The sequence below is a fragment of the Pseudophryne corroboree genome, chromosome 6 (genome assembly GCF_028390025.1).
Source record: "Pseudophryne corroboree isolate aPseCor3 chromosome 6, aPseCor3.hap2, whole genome shotgun sequence".
Lineage (NCBI taxonomy): Eukaryota > Metazoa > Chordata > Amphibia > Anura > Myobatrachidae > Pseudophryne > Pseudophryne corroboree.
Window position 1 is genome coordinate 4433410 of NC_086449.1, and position 19733 is coordinate 4453142.

Here is a 19733-nt window from a genome sequence, read left to right on the forward strand (position 1 = left end):
GACAGGGAGAGCCAGCTCCCTGGAACCCCAGAGGCAGGAAGGCAGGCTGGAGGATGGGGGAAGCCAGCCCCATACCTCCAGCACTGAGAGAGAGCCCTAGCAGCCAGGCTGCAGGGCTAGGGAAGCCCAGCGCTGAGCGCTGGGCACAGTAGTTAAATAACAAGACATTGTGTAAAAAATGTAATGACATACAGTGTGTTGTAAGGCACTGCAGTGCCTGAGTATGTAGAGTCTGTGCGGGGCACAGGCTCAGTGTATATTTAAAGGGAAATGTACAGTGTGATTTAAATGTGATGTATTTTAAGGTAAATTGCACTTACTTGATTGTGTGTCCCAGGAGGGAGGAATCCATGGCTGTGCAGGCTGATGGATTCTCCCAGACCTTTTCCCAAAAAAAAACGGAATGCTTTCCCATCCAGCCTCACATTCCCAAGGGGCACAGAGAGAAAGAGAAGCAGCTCAGCTATGAAACAAGCTGAGTGGTTTCTTGGAGCTCCAGGGAGATCAGCCGTAGTGGACTAGAGACCTGGACCGGGGAGCCAGGCTGCCCAGCTCTGGAGCCCAAATCCAGGCTGCAGGCAGTGAGATGGGTCCCGGGCAGGTTTCTGGAGGTCAGATTTAGGAGGGAAAACTTCCCCCAGCCAGACTGAACGGCACCGGGGAGTATCCTGACTCTCCCAGATGGGAGAGTCAAAGGAGACCGACCACTCCCCACTGTCCATAGGGAGCAATGTTAGCTGTGCATGAGACCAGAGCATGCACAGCTCATGGGTAAACATTGATTGGTTGTGCACCACAGGGCGGGCTTACCCCCTGTGGTAAGGGGTCTTGGAGAGGGATAAAAGAAGGGCAGCTGGCCCATAGGAGTGTGTATTATTCCATCTTATTCTGCTGAAAACATCTGATTGTATGCTGTTACCCCTAGCAATAGGGAGGAGCCTTTTTAAAGGTTATTTGAGCAATAAACACCTTTGCCTCAAGAAGACTGCTTCATCTTGTGACCAACAGGGTTAGGCCAAACCTAGCCCCGTCCTCCGGCTGTCCAGGGAAGTACCTAGCGTCTCCAAGCTCCGCCTTCCGCCAGCTACCGGTAGAGGCCTAGCAAGTGTCTAGTGGGGATTCGTCAGCACCACACAGGGGTGGTAAGGCAGTGCGTCGGCACATACAGAGCAGAACCGTGGTTCCAAACGCCACGGCAGGTTAGGAGTTTGGTGGTGGCAGCAAGAACCCGCCCACAGCGCAGTGGGTGGAGTCAGTAACAGACGGTTACTGACGGTAAGCGGGAATCCCCTATGTGGTCAGGCCTCGTGCGGCTTGACCTTCCAATCTGTGCGCAGTCAACGGGACGCGAAAGCGGCAAGTGCTTTCGTACGGTACCGTCCTGTCACAGTACACATAGGGTAATGTGACTATTTACCCCTTACACTGCCCAGGCGCTATCCCCTCTGTGTATATAACACCTCATTACATTATTATACTGTGTACACATAGGGTAATGTGACCATTTACCCCTAACACTGCCCAGGCGCTATCCCCTCTGTGTATATAACACCTCATTATATTATTATACTGTGTACACATAGGGTAATGTGATTATTTACCCCTAACACTGCCCAGGCACTATCCCCTCTGTGTATATAACACCTCATTATATTATTATATTGTGTACACATAGGGTAATGTGACCATTTACCCCTAACACTGCCCAGGCGCTATCCCCTCTGTGTATATAACACATCATTACATTATTATATTATGTACACATAGGGTAATGTGACCATTTACCCCTAACACTGCCCAGGCTCTATCCTCTCTGTGTATATAACACCTCATTATATTATTATATTGTGTACACATAGGGTAATGTGACTATTTACCCCTAACACTGCCCAGGCTCTATCCCCTCTGTGTATATAACACCTCATTACATTATTATACTGTGTACACATAGGGTAATGTGACCATTTACCCCTAACACTGCCCAGGTGCTCTCCCCTCTGTGTATATAACACCTCATTATATTATTATATTGTGTACACATAGGGTAATGTGACTATTTACCCCTAACACTGCCCAGGCTCTATCCCCTCTGTGTATATAACACCTCATTATATTATTATACTGTGTACGCATAGGGTAATGTGACCATTTACCCCTAACACTGCCCAGCCGCTATCCTTCTGTGTATATAACACCTCATTACATTATTTTATTGTGTACACATAGGGTAATGTGACCATTTACCCCTAACACTGCCCAGGCTCTTTCCCCTCTGTGTATATAACACCTCATTATATTATTATACTGTGTACACATAGGGTAATGTGACTATTTACCCCTAACACTGCCCAGCCGCTATCCTTCTGTGTATATAACACCTCATTACATTATTTTATTGTGTACACATAGGGTAATGTGACTATTTACCCCTAACACTGCCCAGGCGCTATCCCCTCTGTGTATATAACACCTCATTATATTATTATACTGTGTACACATAGGGTAATGTGACTATTTACCCCTAACACTGCCCAGGTGCTATCCCCTCTGTGTATATAACACCTCATTACATTATTATACTGTATACACATAGGGTAATGTGACTATTTACCCCTAACACTGCCCAGGTGCTATCCCCTCTGTGTATATAACACCTAATTATATTATTATACTGTGTACACATAGGGTAATGTGACCATTTACCCCTAACACTGCCCAGCCGCTATCCCCTCTGTGTATATAACACCTCATTATATTATTATATTGTGTACACATAGGGTAATGTGACCATTTACCCCTAACACTGCCCAGGCTCTATCTCCTCTGTGTATATAACACCTCATTATATTATTATATTGTGTACACATAGGGTAATGTGACCATTTACCCATAACACTGCCCAGGCGCTATCCCCTCTGTGTATATAACACCTCATTACATTATTATACTGTGTACACATAGGGTAATGTGACTATTTACCCCTAACACTGCCCAGGTGCTATCCCCTCTGTGTATATAACACCTTATTATATTATTATATTGTGTACACATAGGGTAATGTGACCATTTACCCCTAACACTGCCCAGGCGCTATCCCCTCTGTGTATATAACACCTCATTACATTATTTTATTGTGTACACATAGGGTAATGTGACCATTTACCCCTAACACTGCCCAGGCTCTATCTTCTCTGTGTATATAACACCTCATTATATTATTATACTGTGTACACATAGGGTAATGTGACTATTTACCCCTAACACTGCCCAGCCGCTATCCTTCTGTGTATATAACACCTCATTACATTATTTTATTGTGTACACATAGGGTAATGTGACTATTTACCCCTAACACTGCCCAGGCTCTATCCCCTCTGTGTATATAACACCTCATTACATTATTATACTGTGTACACATAGGGTAATGTGACCATTTACCCCTAACACTGCCCAGGCGCTATCCCCTCTGTGTATATAACACCTGATTACATTATAATATTGTGTACACATAGGGTAATGTGACCATTTACCCCTAACACTGCCCAGGCGCTATACTCTCTGTGTGTATAACACCTCATTATATTATTATACTGTGTACACATAGGGTAATGTGACCATTTACCCCTAACACTGCCCAGGCGCTATCCCCTCTGTGTATTTAACACCTCATTACATTATTATATTGTGTACACATAGGGTAATGTGACCATTTACCCCTAACACTGCCAAGGCGCTATCCCCTCTGTGTATATAACACCTCATTATATTATTATATTGTGTACACATAGGGTAATGTGACCATTTACCCCTAACACTGCCCAGGCGCTATCCCCTCTGTGTATATAACACCTCATTACATTATAATACTGTGTACACATAGGGTAATGTGACCATTTACCCCTAACACTGCCCAGGCGCTATCCTCTCTGTGTATATAACACCTGATTACATTATTATACTGTGTACACATAGGGGAATGTGACCATTTACCCCTAACACTGCCCAGGCGCTATCCCCTCTGTGTATTTAACACCTCATTACATTATTAGATTGTGTACACATAGGGGAATGTGACACTGTCCAGGCACTACACTACATACTGTACATCGTTACATTACCCACACTATTGTATAATGTGAGTAAAGTGACTCTACCATTTACAACTATCACTGTCATATCTCTACACACGTTAATGTGGTGTAGACAGATATATACCCTTGTACACCTGATGCATATGCCATATACTATTATTCTGCAATTGTTATTGTACACATTATGAGATATATCCAGCTAAGCTGACACAGCTGTTTTTGTGCACGTCTTTCTCTATGTACATTCAGTCAGGAATTGCATCCAAGTCTACATAAGATCCAAGTGTGACAGGTTATAGCTAAGTATGGGGAGTTTTTGTCAAATTAAATTACAGATACATAGAGACGACCCTCCAACCTATTGATACAGAACTTCAAGTCTCATCAGTATTAATTTGAATAGTATTGTGTATAACGCCTTATAGATGTAACACAATGATTTTCTGTCCTCTGTCATCTCTAAGGCTTCATGAGCACAGGAGACCAAGCTGCCAAAGGTAATTATGGGCTCCTGGACCAGATACAAGCTTTACGCTGGCTGGAGGAGAACATCGGCCATTTTGGAGGAGACCCTGAGAGGATCACCATATTCGGGTCAGGGGCTGGAGCATCATGTGTCAGCCTCCTCATTCTCTCCCACCACTCTGAAGGTCAGTCCCCCTCCCAGATAGATTTGAGATAGTTACTAATAGTGCTCTAGCCAACCAGCTCCTGTCATGTGTCCAGCTGATTGGCTGGAGCTCCATTTAAGATTAATAACGATTGATCATAAGAACAGCACTCATTGTTAAATCTGCCCCAAAGTTCCAGCCTGAAAAAAAATATTCATTGCATTGTTAATGGTTTTCATGGAGGCTGGAATGGTGGCTGGAATGGTGGCGGAACGTCACTGCGGTACAAATACAACTGCAGTGATATAATATGATACATAAATAGGCTTCCCCATAGGGAATATTATCGCTAATTCCTAATTGCTCCTATTCACAAGTTCCATGTACCTTGGGGTCCTTATATCTCATACGCAATTACGCAGCCATTGACTTTTCATTATTCTGTTGTGTTTTTGTCACTCCTGAAATGTATCTAAACTTGCCATTACTATTCCAGATACTATAATAGCTTGTATCCAATGTTTACAAAACTTGCTGTTTCAAAACATTTATTTTCGTCCCGCTCTTAGGCCTGTTCCAGAAAGCCATTGCCCAAAGTGGAACTGCCATTTCTAGCTGGTCTGTAAACTATGAACCTCTGAAGTACACCCGTCTATTAGCAGCGAAGGTCGGCTGTGACTATCCAGACAATTTACAGATGGCGAACTGCCTTAGAAGAAAGCCCTACAGAGATCTGGTGGATCAGGATATCCAACCCGCCAGATATCACATTGCCTTTGGGCCTGTTGTGGATGGTGACGTGGTCCCAGATGACCCTGAGATTTTGATGGAACAGGGAGAGTTCCTCAACTATGACATACTGATGGGCGTGAATCAAGGTGAGGGCCTCAAATTTGTAGAGGATACTCTGGAGAATGAGGATGGGATATCTGCCAGCTACTTTGATTTTACTGTGTCAAACTTTGTGGATAACCTCTATGGCTATCCGGAAGGGAAGGACGTCCTTCGTGAGACCATCAAGTTTATGTACACAGACTGGGCCGACCGCGACAATGGCGACATGAGAAGAAAGACTCTGTTGGCCCTTTTTACCGACCATCAATGGGTGGCACCAGCTGTGGCAACCGCTCGCTTTCATGCTGAATATGAATCCCCCGTCTACTTCTATGCTTTCTACCACCGCTGCCAGGCGGAAGGACGGCCTGAATGGGGAGAAGCTGCCCATGGGGATGAAGTGCCCTACGTCTTTGGTGTACCCATGGTGGGAGCCACAGACCTGTTCCCATGCAATTTCTCCAAAAATGATGTTATGCTCAGTGCTGTGGTCATGACGTACTGGACAAACTTTGCAAAAACTGGGTGAGTACTATATGGAAAATGGTGATGCTCTGATGTCTTCCACTCCTGTCCTTGATATCAGGTCACGTCTTATCCCACTTATTACATCTATTCATCTCCTGATCTGCTCACAGTAACATCTACTGCTCTCTGTCATTCTGTACCACGTATTACTCCATAGCTTCACTTTCCAGCAACCTACTGCTTCACTAGCATCCCTCTGTCATGTCATTGGTCCTCATTAGCACCAGGTTCCCAATAACACTTTACCCATAGTACCCAACTCTTTACCTTCCCAATATCACCTCTCTGTCATCTTCCAATACACCTGCCATTGCTGGAAATATGTGTGTGCATCTTGATTATATAGCAGAGTTTCTGTACACGCCAGCAGATGCCTTGAGACCACGAACAGTCCAGTTACTTGACCAGTGGAGTCTTTTTATTGGAATTAAAGCAGGTACAGCTGTACTCACTGTTATACACACTGGTGGATGGAGCGGAGGAGGGTATCATAAAGCTTACCAGCAGGATCACTGGAAAATGCTACTGGAAGGCAGGTAATTGCAGGTCTCCCTGGAGCTAAGTGGAAGACTACTGTCTCCCAAAGTGGTGCTTTAACACAGTGACAAGATGGTGCCGACTTAGGTCAGTGGCCATATTGGTACAGGGGATGAAGCCTCCATGGAGATACAACGTAGTAGAGCTCCCCGCTCCCCCCACCCAGCTAATAGCTTCTCAATGTTTCACAGACAGTTAATCACAGATTTTCTGTAGTAATCTGTAAGAATTAGGGTTAAGCACATAAAGAACTAAGGATCAAATATGGTTAAGGTTACTAAAAGGTAAAAAAAGGGCAGACTAGATGGGACAAGTGGTTCTTTTCTGCCATATAATTCTATGTTTCTATAATAAATTATCAACATGTCATGAGATTTTTTCTGATTTTCAAACTCAGGACTGCTGTCACGCTTACGATTCCTGATGTCTTCCACATTTGTAACTCTTAAATCTTATAAAGTCTCTTTGCCTGTCTTAGACTTCCACTCACACCAGTTGGATTTGACTTCGGCTTCAGGAAGTCTTCTAGCCCACTGAATACAATATTTGTGAATTCCTTATCATACGTCTTATGTGTCAAAATAGAGAAGAATTACCACATCAATTCACAGGCGCTTGTCGAAAGCTTGTCAATAGGCTGACTCACATCAAAATCCTAGTGATACCATGACCTTTAAAAAAACAATATGGACAAATACATAGTGTAGCACTGTACAACATAGACAAACTTAATCCAAATGGCTTTCTAGTTCAGACTCGTACCAAATATGATGGTCTACAATAAAGTAGACAACATTCGCTATATGAAGGAGCGGATCACCGACTCGCAGAGTAATAAAATCCTCCTTCAGCTCTTATGGGGTGCACCTCTTCTCCCAATTGGCCCATATACAGTGAATATGTAAATGAAGAGGAGCTCAATAGTGTATTACCACAGTAAAATATTTTTAAGAAAACAGCATAAAATCTTATAGGGCAGGTGGATGCTCACCAGATCCAATGGTCTACAGGAATAAGTTGACAAATGCACGTTAATTAAATTCAGCCAGGCGTCCCCAGGAGTAAACATCAACGGCAAGTGAGTCCTCCACGTGTCCCCAGGATACCTTTCACCAACGCGTTTCGATAACAATCTGTTATCTTTTTCAAGGTGACCTCTTATGTGGTTTGCCGATATTTGATCTTGCAGAAGACCTTTTCTGTGGCTGAACTTCCACGCTGGTAGCCTCTAGTTTAGATGCAATTTCAGATGCTGGCATGTCCAGTGACACATACTTATTGTGCATATCAGTTTCCAACTTTTCTATAACCTGCATTGTCTCTCTGAATATGATATTTTTAGACTTGACATGCTTTTTGGAATTTGGATTCCATAAACTGTAACCTTTGCTATCATGGCAGTAGCCAAGCATGATGCACTTTACTGATGCCTAATCCAGCTTGGATCTTCCTTCTTACTTCACAAAACTTTGAGATGCTTTATACTTGGTTTTCTCTTTGGCCATGCTTCATATGGTGTTATATCCTTTAGAGCAGTGGTTCTCAAACTCGGTCCTCAGGACCCCACACAGTGCATGTTTTGCAGGTAACCCAGCACAGGTGTATTAATTACTCACTGACACATTTTAAAAGGTCCGCAGGTCCCTTCAACAAAACTCACCTGCTCCCTGTGGCTTTTCTGCATTCGACATTACGACCTGTCCACTTTCCCTTCACCCATCACGTCCATTTGGGATAACCGGGATTTCCCCCCAGGCTCCACATTGCGATCCCACTCGTGGCTCCATTTAGACCCGCGCCCGGGTCTGGTGTTTGATTTTATAGATGGGTCCTCATGGCGTTCCCTTCAATCGCTATGTGACAGATACAATATTTCCCAACCTGTAGTATATGAATACTTACAACTCCGCTCCTTTTTAAGCTCCCTTCCCAAATCCCAGGTTATTCGCCAGCCTACCCCCTTGGAGCGTCTTTGTATTTACTCTCCCATGCGGCAGGGTATTATCTCCATACTCTACGGTTTATTACGCTCCCTGAAGGCAGTAAATCTCCTCCCCCATGAAAGTAAGTGGGAACAGGACCTAGGCCCACCCCCCGATGAAGACTCCTGGGAAACCATTAGACAAAAAGTAGCCCAGTCTTCAATTTCCTCCTTGGTAAAGGAAAATTCTTATAAAGTCTACACGAGATGGTATCGGGTCCCTGCGACCTTGCACAGGATCTTTCCAGGGTCCTCTCCACTATGTTGGCGTGGGTGCGGCCAAACCGGAGATTTCAAACACATATGGTGGTCATGCCCAAAAATACACATGTTCTGGACTCAGGTGGAAGCTCTCATTAGTTCTATTTTCTGTACACGAATAACCCTGGGCCCATGGTCAGCCCTGCTGGGCCTTCCCTTACCCAATTTAGATAGCCATGCAAATAGCCTAGTACTTCAAATCTTACATGCAGCCCGCTGTGTAATAGCTAAGAATTGGAAAAAAACCAATACCCCCCCTAGGAGCATGCTAATAACTAAAATATGGCATATCTCCACGATGGAGAAAATTACAGCATCCTTACATGACAGATCGGACAAATATAGGAGGATATGGGAACCATGGTTCATCTTTATTACACCCTCCACCTCCGGGGTGTGATGTAATGTGATGCGATATGCTGCATTAACCCATACCAAAAAGTTCATAATAAATATAAGAGATGCTAGGCCGTCCTTGGTTGGACAGTTGACATGGTCTGTACCAGGGAGGTATTGCCCTCCAAGGCACATCCCCACCCTGCTAGCTTCTCTGACGATCCACCACTCTCCCATTCCCTCCCTTCCCTCTCTTTCTCCCAATCTATCTGTCTCCTCCTCAGATTCTTCTTTCTTCTTACTACCTTTCCTCTTTATGTTTATCTTTGTTTAAACACAGAAAAATTGTAGTCGATATATACATCTGTTATTAATGACGTACTCCCTTGTTCTTGTTATATTGGGTTACCCCTCCACGGGATAACATGTATGTGATTCAATATTTATTCGGAGTTGTCATTTCCTGTCTGTATTGTAACAGTTTACTCGACTTCTCTCTAATAAAAATATTAAATAAAAAAATAAAATAAAAAAAGGTCCGCAGGTGGAGCTAATTATTTCACTTATGATTTTGTGAGGAAACCTGCAAAACATGCACTGTGTGGGGTCCTGAGGACCGAGTTTGAGAACCTGTGCTTTAGAGGAACTGTAAGAGTACGTTTATGAGATAAACCGCTGTGGACACAGCTTCCTCCCATAACTTCTTGTCTAGGCCTGTGTCCTTTAGTATACACCTTGCTCTCTCCACTAATGTTCGGTTTGCTCTCTCACTGACACTGTTTTGCTCAGGAGTATAAGAAATGGTCAACTGATGCTCTATTCTACCTTGGTAAATAGCTGATGACTTTGTTTCCCCACAATACATCTCTCACATATGGGTTTCTCTGTGTCAGTCACTGACATTCCTATGACCACCCCATTTTGTAATTTTTGAACACTGTTGTATCCAAGGTGACTAAATCTTCTATGCCAGAGTTCTAGTGACTGTGTTGTCATCATCAAGTAACTGTGCTGTCTATCACAAATGTAATTGCTAACAGCTTGTGCCTGTCTGTTCTGCACAACACACTTTCCTTTAGCGAAGTGCACTCTGTGGCCTCTCTGTTCTAGGACATTGATGGCAATAAGATTTATTTCCCATCTCTGGTACATAAAGCACATCTTGGACTTTTGTTCTCGTCCCAAGTTTAAAGCTGGCTTTAATTATTCCAACTTTAGTAGCAGTAATGACCTGATTACCAATCCCTTTGATTGTGATAGGATCATGTTTGGTTAACATGGTGAACCATTCCTCATTGCAGTTGAAATACCTTGTTGCATCTGAATCAATAAACCAGCAATCTTTTCTGCAGCTAGCTGTAACACTCAGGGCTGATAAATCTTTGCCATTGCATTTCTTGCTTTGCATAGAATTCAAATTCTTTTGCTTACTTTCAATTCTTTGTGACCTATCTTGTAACAAATGTAGCACTTGAACTTGACTTTTCTGAAGTTTTCTCTCTTTGTAGTCAATCTCAGGTGTCAAGTTCTGCAGCATTGCTGTAGTGATCTCTTCATCATCTACTATCACTCCTATAGGCATTAGTTGCTGAGAAAGATTAATTTTGTCAATGTATTTACTCATACTGCTGCATCCACACAACTCGCTATTGTATAATACACATCTTAAATGTATCCTTCTCATGAGATGTCCACCTTGGTATGATACCTGAAAATTGTCCACATGTCTTTAGCTGACATATTAATGTGTATGATAGAGTAAACATGTTGCTCTACAAATAAGCCAATAGTACCCATGGCTCTCTACATCATCTGGGTTTGGACTGTGACTGGGATCTACTGTCACTTTCCACAATCTCTCACGCTTCAATTGCATTTTCATATCTAACTTCCCTGTTGCATAATTTTCTGCACCTTTTAGCTTAATAAACCACATTATGAGTGTAGTTCCTGTATTCATGCTTCTTACAGACTTAATTGTGCAGTTTCTATATACTGAATATCTTCTGTGCTGTTACATAGCACTGGAAACACTCTATGATGGTGTCTGTATAATGCTCTGGGTGTTCTAGTAGTTTTGGGCTTGTATACTTGAAACGTGTTTGTCCAAGCCCATAACCTGTTGGAAATATGTTTGTACAGTGGATGCCCTGAAGCAACAAACAGCCCAATTACTTAACCAGTGTAGTGGTGTTATTGTACATAAAGTAGGTGCAGCTGTACTCACTGTTATATACACTGGTAAATACCAGCCAGTGAGTGTATGCAGCTATAAGGTAGCGAGCGGTGCAGGAACACTGGAAGTGTCTCTGGAAGGCTGGTAATCATGGTTCTGTCTCCCACTGTGGCTCTCTATCACAGTAAAAAGTTGGCTCCACACATGTGCAGTACTTAGGTAGACTGTCATCTTAGCACAGGGAATGAAGCCTCCCTGGAGGAACAATATGGAGTCAGCACAGTAGTGCTCTCCACTATCAACAGTTATTACACGTTTTTCTCAGCAATTACTGTGTCTGATAGGACCTTTCTATTAAACAATGTATCATTCCTTCACATCTTCCAAATTTCCTCGTACATACAATATTATTCTTCCATTACACCCAATATTACATACCATTATCTCCAGAGCTTCCAGTACTTCCAGTAATACATCACTGCCATTTCCATCCCACATGTTGCTTGATGTCCTAATATCCCTTGATACCATATGATGATACAGTCACACATTTCACACTAAATATTATTATTGCTCTTATAATTATATCATTTCTGTCATCCCCGGCAATTTCCTTAGTGATATTACATTCTTTTATTAATTTCCACCCAACCTCACTGTGTTATTATCATCTTTTGTTTGACAATACTATCTCTGGTGTCTTACCTTCTTGTATCTTATCTTCCCGTTTTTGTAGGGATCCAAACCAGCCTGTCCCCCAAGATACCAAGTTCATCCATACAAAGCCCAACCGCTTTGAGGAGGTAGTATGGACAAAGTTTAACCCTAAAGAGAAGCAGTATTTACACATTGGCCTAAAGCCCCGGGTTAGAGACAACTATCGTGCCAACAAAGTGGCTTTCTGGTTGGAGCTAGTCCCTCATCTTCACAACCTCAATACTGTCCAACACCCTTCCACAACCACCAGATTACCACCCAACAACCGCTGGTCATCTAGTACCAAGGGAAACAGTGGGAGCAGCACACGTCGACCGCCTTCCACACTCCCTTCGGATGGGGATGATAGAGATGAGGAAGATAATCGGCCTCGATTTTCTCCTTTTCCTGGGGACACCCGTGACTACTCAACAGAGCTAAGTGTGACAGTAGCAGTGGGGGCTTCCCTTCTATTTCTCAACATTTTGGCTTTTGCTGCCCTTTACTACAAAAGAGACAGACGTCATGAACTGCGGCAAAGGCGTCACAGTCCTGGGCGGGGAGGAGCCCCCGGCAATGACCTGGCACATCATGGACCAGAAGAAGAGCTTATGTCCCTTCAGATCAAGAGAGCCGGGGGGGCCCCGGACCTGGAACCACTGAGGCCACATGATATACTGCGACCAGCTTGTCCTCCCGACTATACATTGGCATTGAGAAGGGCCCCTGAGGACGCTCCACTCCCTCCGCCACCACCACCTCCCGCCTCTGTTATGGCTCCAAGCACCATTTCAGGCCTTCCCTCATTACATCCTTTCAATACATTCCCCACCACGGCCCACAACAATACCCTTCCCCACCCGCATTCAACCACAAGGGTATAGTGGTACTAGTCATCTCTCCCCATACACACAAGTTGCCCCTGTCTCTCCCTTCCTCTTATGAACAGCAACATTGGCTTTCTGGGCCTACAAAGCCTGAGCTGGATTTTGCCTTACGGCAGGGGATGGGGGTAGATGAAAATGACTTGTTTATAAGGAGGGGGTCAGACAACAACTACCCACGCTCCCCATGCCCCTTTCTACTCCTCCTCAGGCTTCATAAACTGCTCCCCAGCGACCAACTTTCAGGTCTGTGAAATCTGAACTGGAATTTCTGCCTACGTCACAGGGGGGGAAGGGAGGGGAACAGGGTCAAAAGTGATGACGGGGCGGTTATTTAACGGGATGTGGGGGAAGTTAAAGTGTTTTGATCAAATAAATTATACCCCCTGTTTCTCTTTATAGAAAGGGATGGGGGAGAGTGGATATCGGAGGAAGAGAGGTCTAATTGATTAGGCCAAAGCCTCCAGTGACTCAATTCTACACCTGCTTTATTTTTATTCATAGACAATGATCGTTCGATGGGGACTTTACACTGGGTGGAGGCGTCACAGATACCCCAAGTATGGTGCGTTACCTGCACTGACTCGTCACGGACTGATCTGCTCCCGAACAGCCGAAAATGACCACCACAGAAGAGGGGAAACAAGAGCTGTCCCCTTAAATGGAGAAGGGGGTGAATGTATAGGGGAGGGGGTGAATGCATGAGAGGCCAAATTAAGCCCCTCCCCTTAAACACACACAGTGCCAATTATCCTCCTCCATCTCTCTGGCAAGGCTGGCTCATAGATTACCGGGGGGCTGGTCGAATGGTTGAAGGTGCCCTGCCGCTCCACTGCCACGGTCCCCAAGATCCCTCTGAGTATCACAGGAGGGGAAGGGAACTGTAAATGTGCCAAAATAACAGTGAGGGAGTTTCTCATGATGGGTCTTTATTCTTCTTATATTACGTTTATCAACATTTTCCCTCAAATCTTCTTTGCTAATTTTTCTTCTCTCTGATCCTCAAATTCCTCTTCATTTTAATCTTCCCCTTCCGGGACCCTGTCCTGACATCGCTCTCTTTTCTCCCCCTCTATTTACCAATTCCCCCGTCACAGAACCGGGCTGTGCCCGCCGCAGGGGTCAGCAATCAGAAGCACATAGATATACGCTTTCCCGCTGTGGACATGGGGCAGAGACAGGAGAATCCGGCACATATTGCCAGTCTTAGATGTTTACAAGAAGATTCAATGGGAATGTGGACTAAACCCGGCAGAGACCATTACTCATCATTAATAGGGCACAGCCTCAACCAAACATGCAGGATTAATATAAGTTATAGGGTCAGTGACCCCTCTGATGGAATAATAGTGTCACACACACAGGATTCCTATAAGTTATAGGGTCAGTGATTCCTCTGATGGGATAATAGTGTTACACACACATTATACCTATAAGTTATTGGGTCAGTGACCCCTCTGATGGGATAATAGTGTCACACACACACAGGATACCTATAAGTTATAGGGTCAGTGACCCCTCTGATGGGATAATAGTGTCACACACACACAGGATACCTATAAGTTATAGGGTCAGTGTCCTCTCTGATGGGATAATAGTGTCACACACAGGATACCTATAAGTTATAGGGTCAGTGACCCCTCTGATGGGATAATAGTGACACACACACAGGATACCTATAAGTTATAGGGTCAGTGACCTCTCTGATGGGATAATAGTGTCACACACACACACAGGATACCTATAAGTTATAGGGTCAGTGTCCTCTCTGATGGGATAATAGTGTCACACACAGGATACCTATAAGTTATAGGGTCAGTGACCCCTCTGATGGGATAATAGTGACACACACACAGGATACCTATAAGTTATAGGGTCAGTGACCCCTCTGATGGGATAATAGTGACACACACACAGGATACCTATAAGTTATAGGGTCAATGACCCCTCTGATGGGATAATAGTGTCACACACACACAGGATACCTATAAGTTATAGGGTCAGTGGCTCCTCTAATGGGATAATAGTTTCACACACACAGGATACCTATAAGTGATAGGGTCAGTGACCCCTCTGATGGGATAATAGTGTCACACACAGGATATCTATAAGTTATAGGGTCAATGACCCCTCTGATGGGATAATAGTGTCACACACAGGATACCTATAAGTTATAGGGTCAGTGACCCCTCTGATGGGATAATAGCGTCACACACAGGATACCTATAAGTTGTAGGGTTAGTGACCCCTCTGATGGGATAATAGTGTTACACACACAGGATACCTATAAGTTATAGGGTCAGTGACCCCTCTGATGGGATAATAGTGTTACACACACAGGATACCTATAAGTTATAGGGTCAGTGACTCCTCTGATGGGTTAATAGTGTCACACACACACACACACACACACACACACACACACACACACACACACACACACACACACACACGATACCTATAAGTTATTGGGGCAAGTGACCCCTCTGATGGGATAATAGTGTCATACACAGGATACCTATAAGTTATTGGGGCAAGTGACCCCTCTGATGGGATAATAGTGTCATACACAGGATACCTATAAGTTATAGGGTCAGTGACTCCTCTGATAGGATAATAGTGTCACACACACAGGATACCTATAAGTTATAGGGTCAGTGACCCCTCTGATGGGATAATAGTGTCACACACAGGATACCTACAAGTTATAGGGTCAGTGACTCCTCTGATAGGATAATAGTGTCACACACAGGATACCTATAAGTTATAGGGTCAGTGACCCCTCTGATGGGATAATAGTGTCACACACAGGATACCTATAAGTTATAGGATCAGTGACCCCTCTGATGGGATAATAGTGTCACACACACAGGATACCTATAAGTTATAGGATCAGTGACCCCTCTGATGGGATAATAGTGTCACACACAGGATACCTATAAGTTATAGGGTCAGTGATCCCTCTGATGGGATAATAGTGTCACACACAGGATACCTATAAGTTATAGGGTCAGTGATCCCTCTGATGGGATAATAGTGTCACACACACAGGATACCTATAAGTTATAGGGTCAGTCACCCCTCTGATGGGATAATAGTGTCACACACAGGATACCTATAAGTTATAGGGTCAGTCACCCCTCTGATGGGATAATAGTGTCACACACAGGATACCTATAAGTTATAGGGTCAGTGACCCCTCTGATGGGATAATAGTGTCACACACACACAGGATACCTATAAGTTATAGGGTCAGTGACCCCTCTGATGGGATGATAGTGTCACACACACACAGGATACATATAAGTTATAAGGTCAGTGACCCCTCTGATGGGATAATAGTGTCACACACACAGGATACCTATAAGTTATAGGGTCAGTGACCCCTCTGATGGGATAATAGTGTCACACACACAGGATACCTATAAGTTATAGGGTCAGTGTCCCCTCTGATGGGGATAATAGTGTTACACACACAGGATACCTATAAGTTATAGGGTCAGTGATCCCTCTGATGGGATAATAGTGTCACACACACAGGATACCTATAAGTTATAGGGTCAGTGACCCCTCTGATGGGATAATAGTGTCACACACAGGATACCTATAAGTTATAGGGTCAGTGATCCTTCTGATGGGATAATAGTGTCACACACACAGGATACCTATAAGTTATAGGGTCAGTGACTCCTCTGATGGGATAATAGTGTCACACACACAGGATACCTATAAGTTATAGGGTCAGTGACCCCTCTAATGGGATAATAGTGTTACACACACAGGATATCTATAAGTTATAGGGTCAGTGATCTCTCTGATGGGACAAGAGGATACCTATACCTCCATCTGAGGGGTCACTGACCCTATAACTTATAGATATCCTGTGTGTGTGACACTATTATCCCATAAGAGGGGTCACTGACCCTATAACTTATAGGTATTCTGTGTGTGTGACACTATTATCCCATCAGAGGGTCACTGACCCTATAACTTATAGGTATCCTGTGTGTGTGACACTATTACCCCATCAGAGGGGTCACTGACCCTATAACTTATAGGTATCCTGTGTGTGACACTATTATCCCATCAGAGGGGTCACTGACCCTATAACATATAGATATCCTGTGTGTGTGACACTATTATCCCATCAGAGGGGTCACTGACCCTATAACTTATAGATATCCTGTGTGTGTGACACTATTATCCCATCAGAGTGGTCACTGGCCCTATAACTTATAGGTATCCTGTGTGTGTGACACTATTATCCCATCAGAGGGGTCACTGACCCTATAACTTATAGGTATCCTGTGTGTGTGACACTATTATCCCATCAGAGGGGTCACTGACCTTATAACTTATAGGTATCCTGTGTGTGTGACACTATTATCCCATCAGAGGGGTCACTGACCCTATAACTTATAGGTATCCTGTGTGTGTGACACTATTATCCCATCAGAGGGGTCACTGACCCTATAACTTATAGGTATCCTGTGTGTGTGACGCTATTATCCCATCAGAGGGGACACTGACCCTATAACTTATATGTATCCTGTGTGTGTGACACTATTATCCCATCAGAGGAGTCACTGACCCTATAACTTATAGGTATCATGTGTGTGTGTGTGTGTGTGTGTGTGTGTGTGTGTGTGTGTGTGTGTGTGTGTGTGTGTGTGTGTGTGACACTATTATCCCATCAGAGGGGACACTGACCCTATAACTTATAGGTATCATGTGTGTGTGTGTGTGTGTGTGTGTGTGTGTGTGACACTATTATCCCATCAGAGGGGACACTGACCCTATAACTTATAGGTATCATGTGTGTGTGTGTGTGTGTGTGTGTGTGTGTGTGTGTGTGTGTGTGTGTGTGTGTGTGTGACACTATTATCCCATCAGAGGGGTCACTGACCCTATAACTTATAGGTATCCTGTGTGTGTGATACTATTATCCCATCAGAGGGGTCGCTGACCCTATAACTTATAGGTATCCTGTGTGTGTGACACTATTATCCCATCAGAGGGGTCACTGACCCTATAACTTATAGGTATCCTGTGTGTGTGACACTATTATCCCATCAGAGGGGTCACTGACCCTATAACTTATAGGTATCCTGTGTGTGTGACACTATTATCCCATCAGAGGGGTCGCTGACCCTATAACTTATAGGTATCCTGTGTGACATTATTGTGAATACTATTCTATACTTTGGAAGACATCCTTAGTGGGATTGTGTATGGGGGGGAATAACACCTTTTACAAACGCATTTTTCTAGACATTTTGTCGGCTGCCGCCCAGTTTAATGTGAACGTTTCATCGGAAACGCCTCCTGCCCCTCTCTGATCTTAACAAGATTTATATGATATAGATTGTTCTATAATTAAAGGGAAAATACGGAATATATAAATATATATTTATGCACTGGATGGTGCAGACACAGCTGGGTGTATATAGGCAGGCATACATACATATATATATATATATATATATATATATATGTGAGGACATTGTGCGAGAGACGTTACATTCTCTGCATCTCTTGGTCATTGTGGAACCTTCACTGACAGAGCCGCAGAAAATCCAACGTCCCCACACCACAGAGTACAATGGCCCAGCTATATATAGATATATGTGTGTAAAATATACATCATGTGAAGGCACAGGAGATGCCTTATTGCCTTTTTTGGGGTCCTGGCACTGATTTGGTTAAATGCTGGCACTTTTTTTTTTTTCTTTCATTTTCTTCTGTTTTTGGGATCTTGGACTGAAATAAAATGACAAATTTTGGTGAAATACTGTTTGGTTGTTTATTCAGTGAGATGGAAGGCTGCTGTCTGGGGCAGCTTCAGGACTGGGTCTTATGAAGCTACAAGACGGTGACTGAGCATGATTTAAGGTCTGAGGTGTACCCATGACGCCCTCTTTTTGGGATATATGTACATAGGGAAGATTCAGATTTGCTTTGGGGCCAAAGGACAATACAGTTGTGTGGCCGCTATCAATATATTTGTCAAAGTGATTTACTGATATATATGTATAGATTAGAGATGTGCAGTTTGGTTTCCTTGGAAACCAAAACCACCTGAACTTCCGGTATCCGAGCCCTGTCTCTGTATTATCCACCAAACTTGGATCCAAAAATGAGGCAAAAAGTCATCCTCCCGGTGTCAGATCTTGCGTGTTTTGGATTCGATAAAAGTCCCTCCCTTGTGGCTTGGGCACCACTACACACGGAACACCGGAGGGAGAGGGTGTGGGATGTGCGGCAGAGTGATTCAGGGCAGTGGGATATTACTGTGTCACCCTCAGACTCAGTGTCATCAGTAAATGGCTGTGGGCTGCAGCACTGTGACTGTGTCAGTGTTAGGAAAATCATTAGCCAGGCACTGCACTAGAAAAAAAACAGCATTCACTAGATGGTACCCGCCCGTTACTTACTACAGTGTTAAAAAAAAAAGGGTATATTCAGGCACTGTTAAAATATAACGTTCATTAGGTGCTACCATTACTAATAGCTCTGTGAGTCAATATGGATCAGTCGATAGAAGAGCAGGAGCAGCAACCCAGTACTAGTGCTCCAGCTGCCGCCAGTGATAATGATAGTAATGCAAAATTTACTAAAGATGGTCCAGAGGACACAATGTTTAAGAAAGGGCACCTGAAACCTAAACAATATTTCACAATGTTACAGAAAACATCACCTCTAAAAATAAGATTTTAAACCTACCGGTAAATCTTTTTCTCGTAGTCCGTAGAGGATGCTGGGACTCCGTAAGGACCATGGGGATAGACGGGCTCCGCA

General features: G+C 43.8%; 1 protein-coding gene across 4 annotated transcripts in view; it reads left to right on the forward strand.

Annotated features, from left to right (window-relative positions):
• The window catches only part of NLGN2 (neuroligin 2), a 304593-nt gene extending 285869 nt beyond the window's left edge, over window positions 1-18724 (forward strand). For all 4 annotated transcript variants that reach the window (XM_063930694.1, XM_063930697.1, XM_063930696.1 and 1 more), the window contains 3 exons: window positions 4556-4741; window positions 5272-6061; window positions 12092-18724. In XM_063930694.1, coding sequence (XP_063786764.1) covers window positions 4556-4741; window positions 5272-6061; window positions 12092-12935 — 1820 coding nt within the window. In that variant the 3' untranslated portion in view covers window positions 12936-18724. The remainder of the gene's footprint in view (window positions 1-4555; window positions 4742-5271; window positions 6062-12091) is intronic.
• Window positions 18725-19733: the final 1009 nt, after the last annotated feature.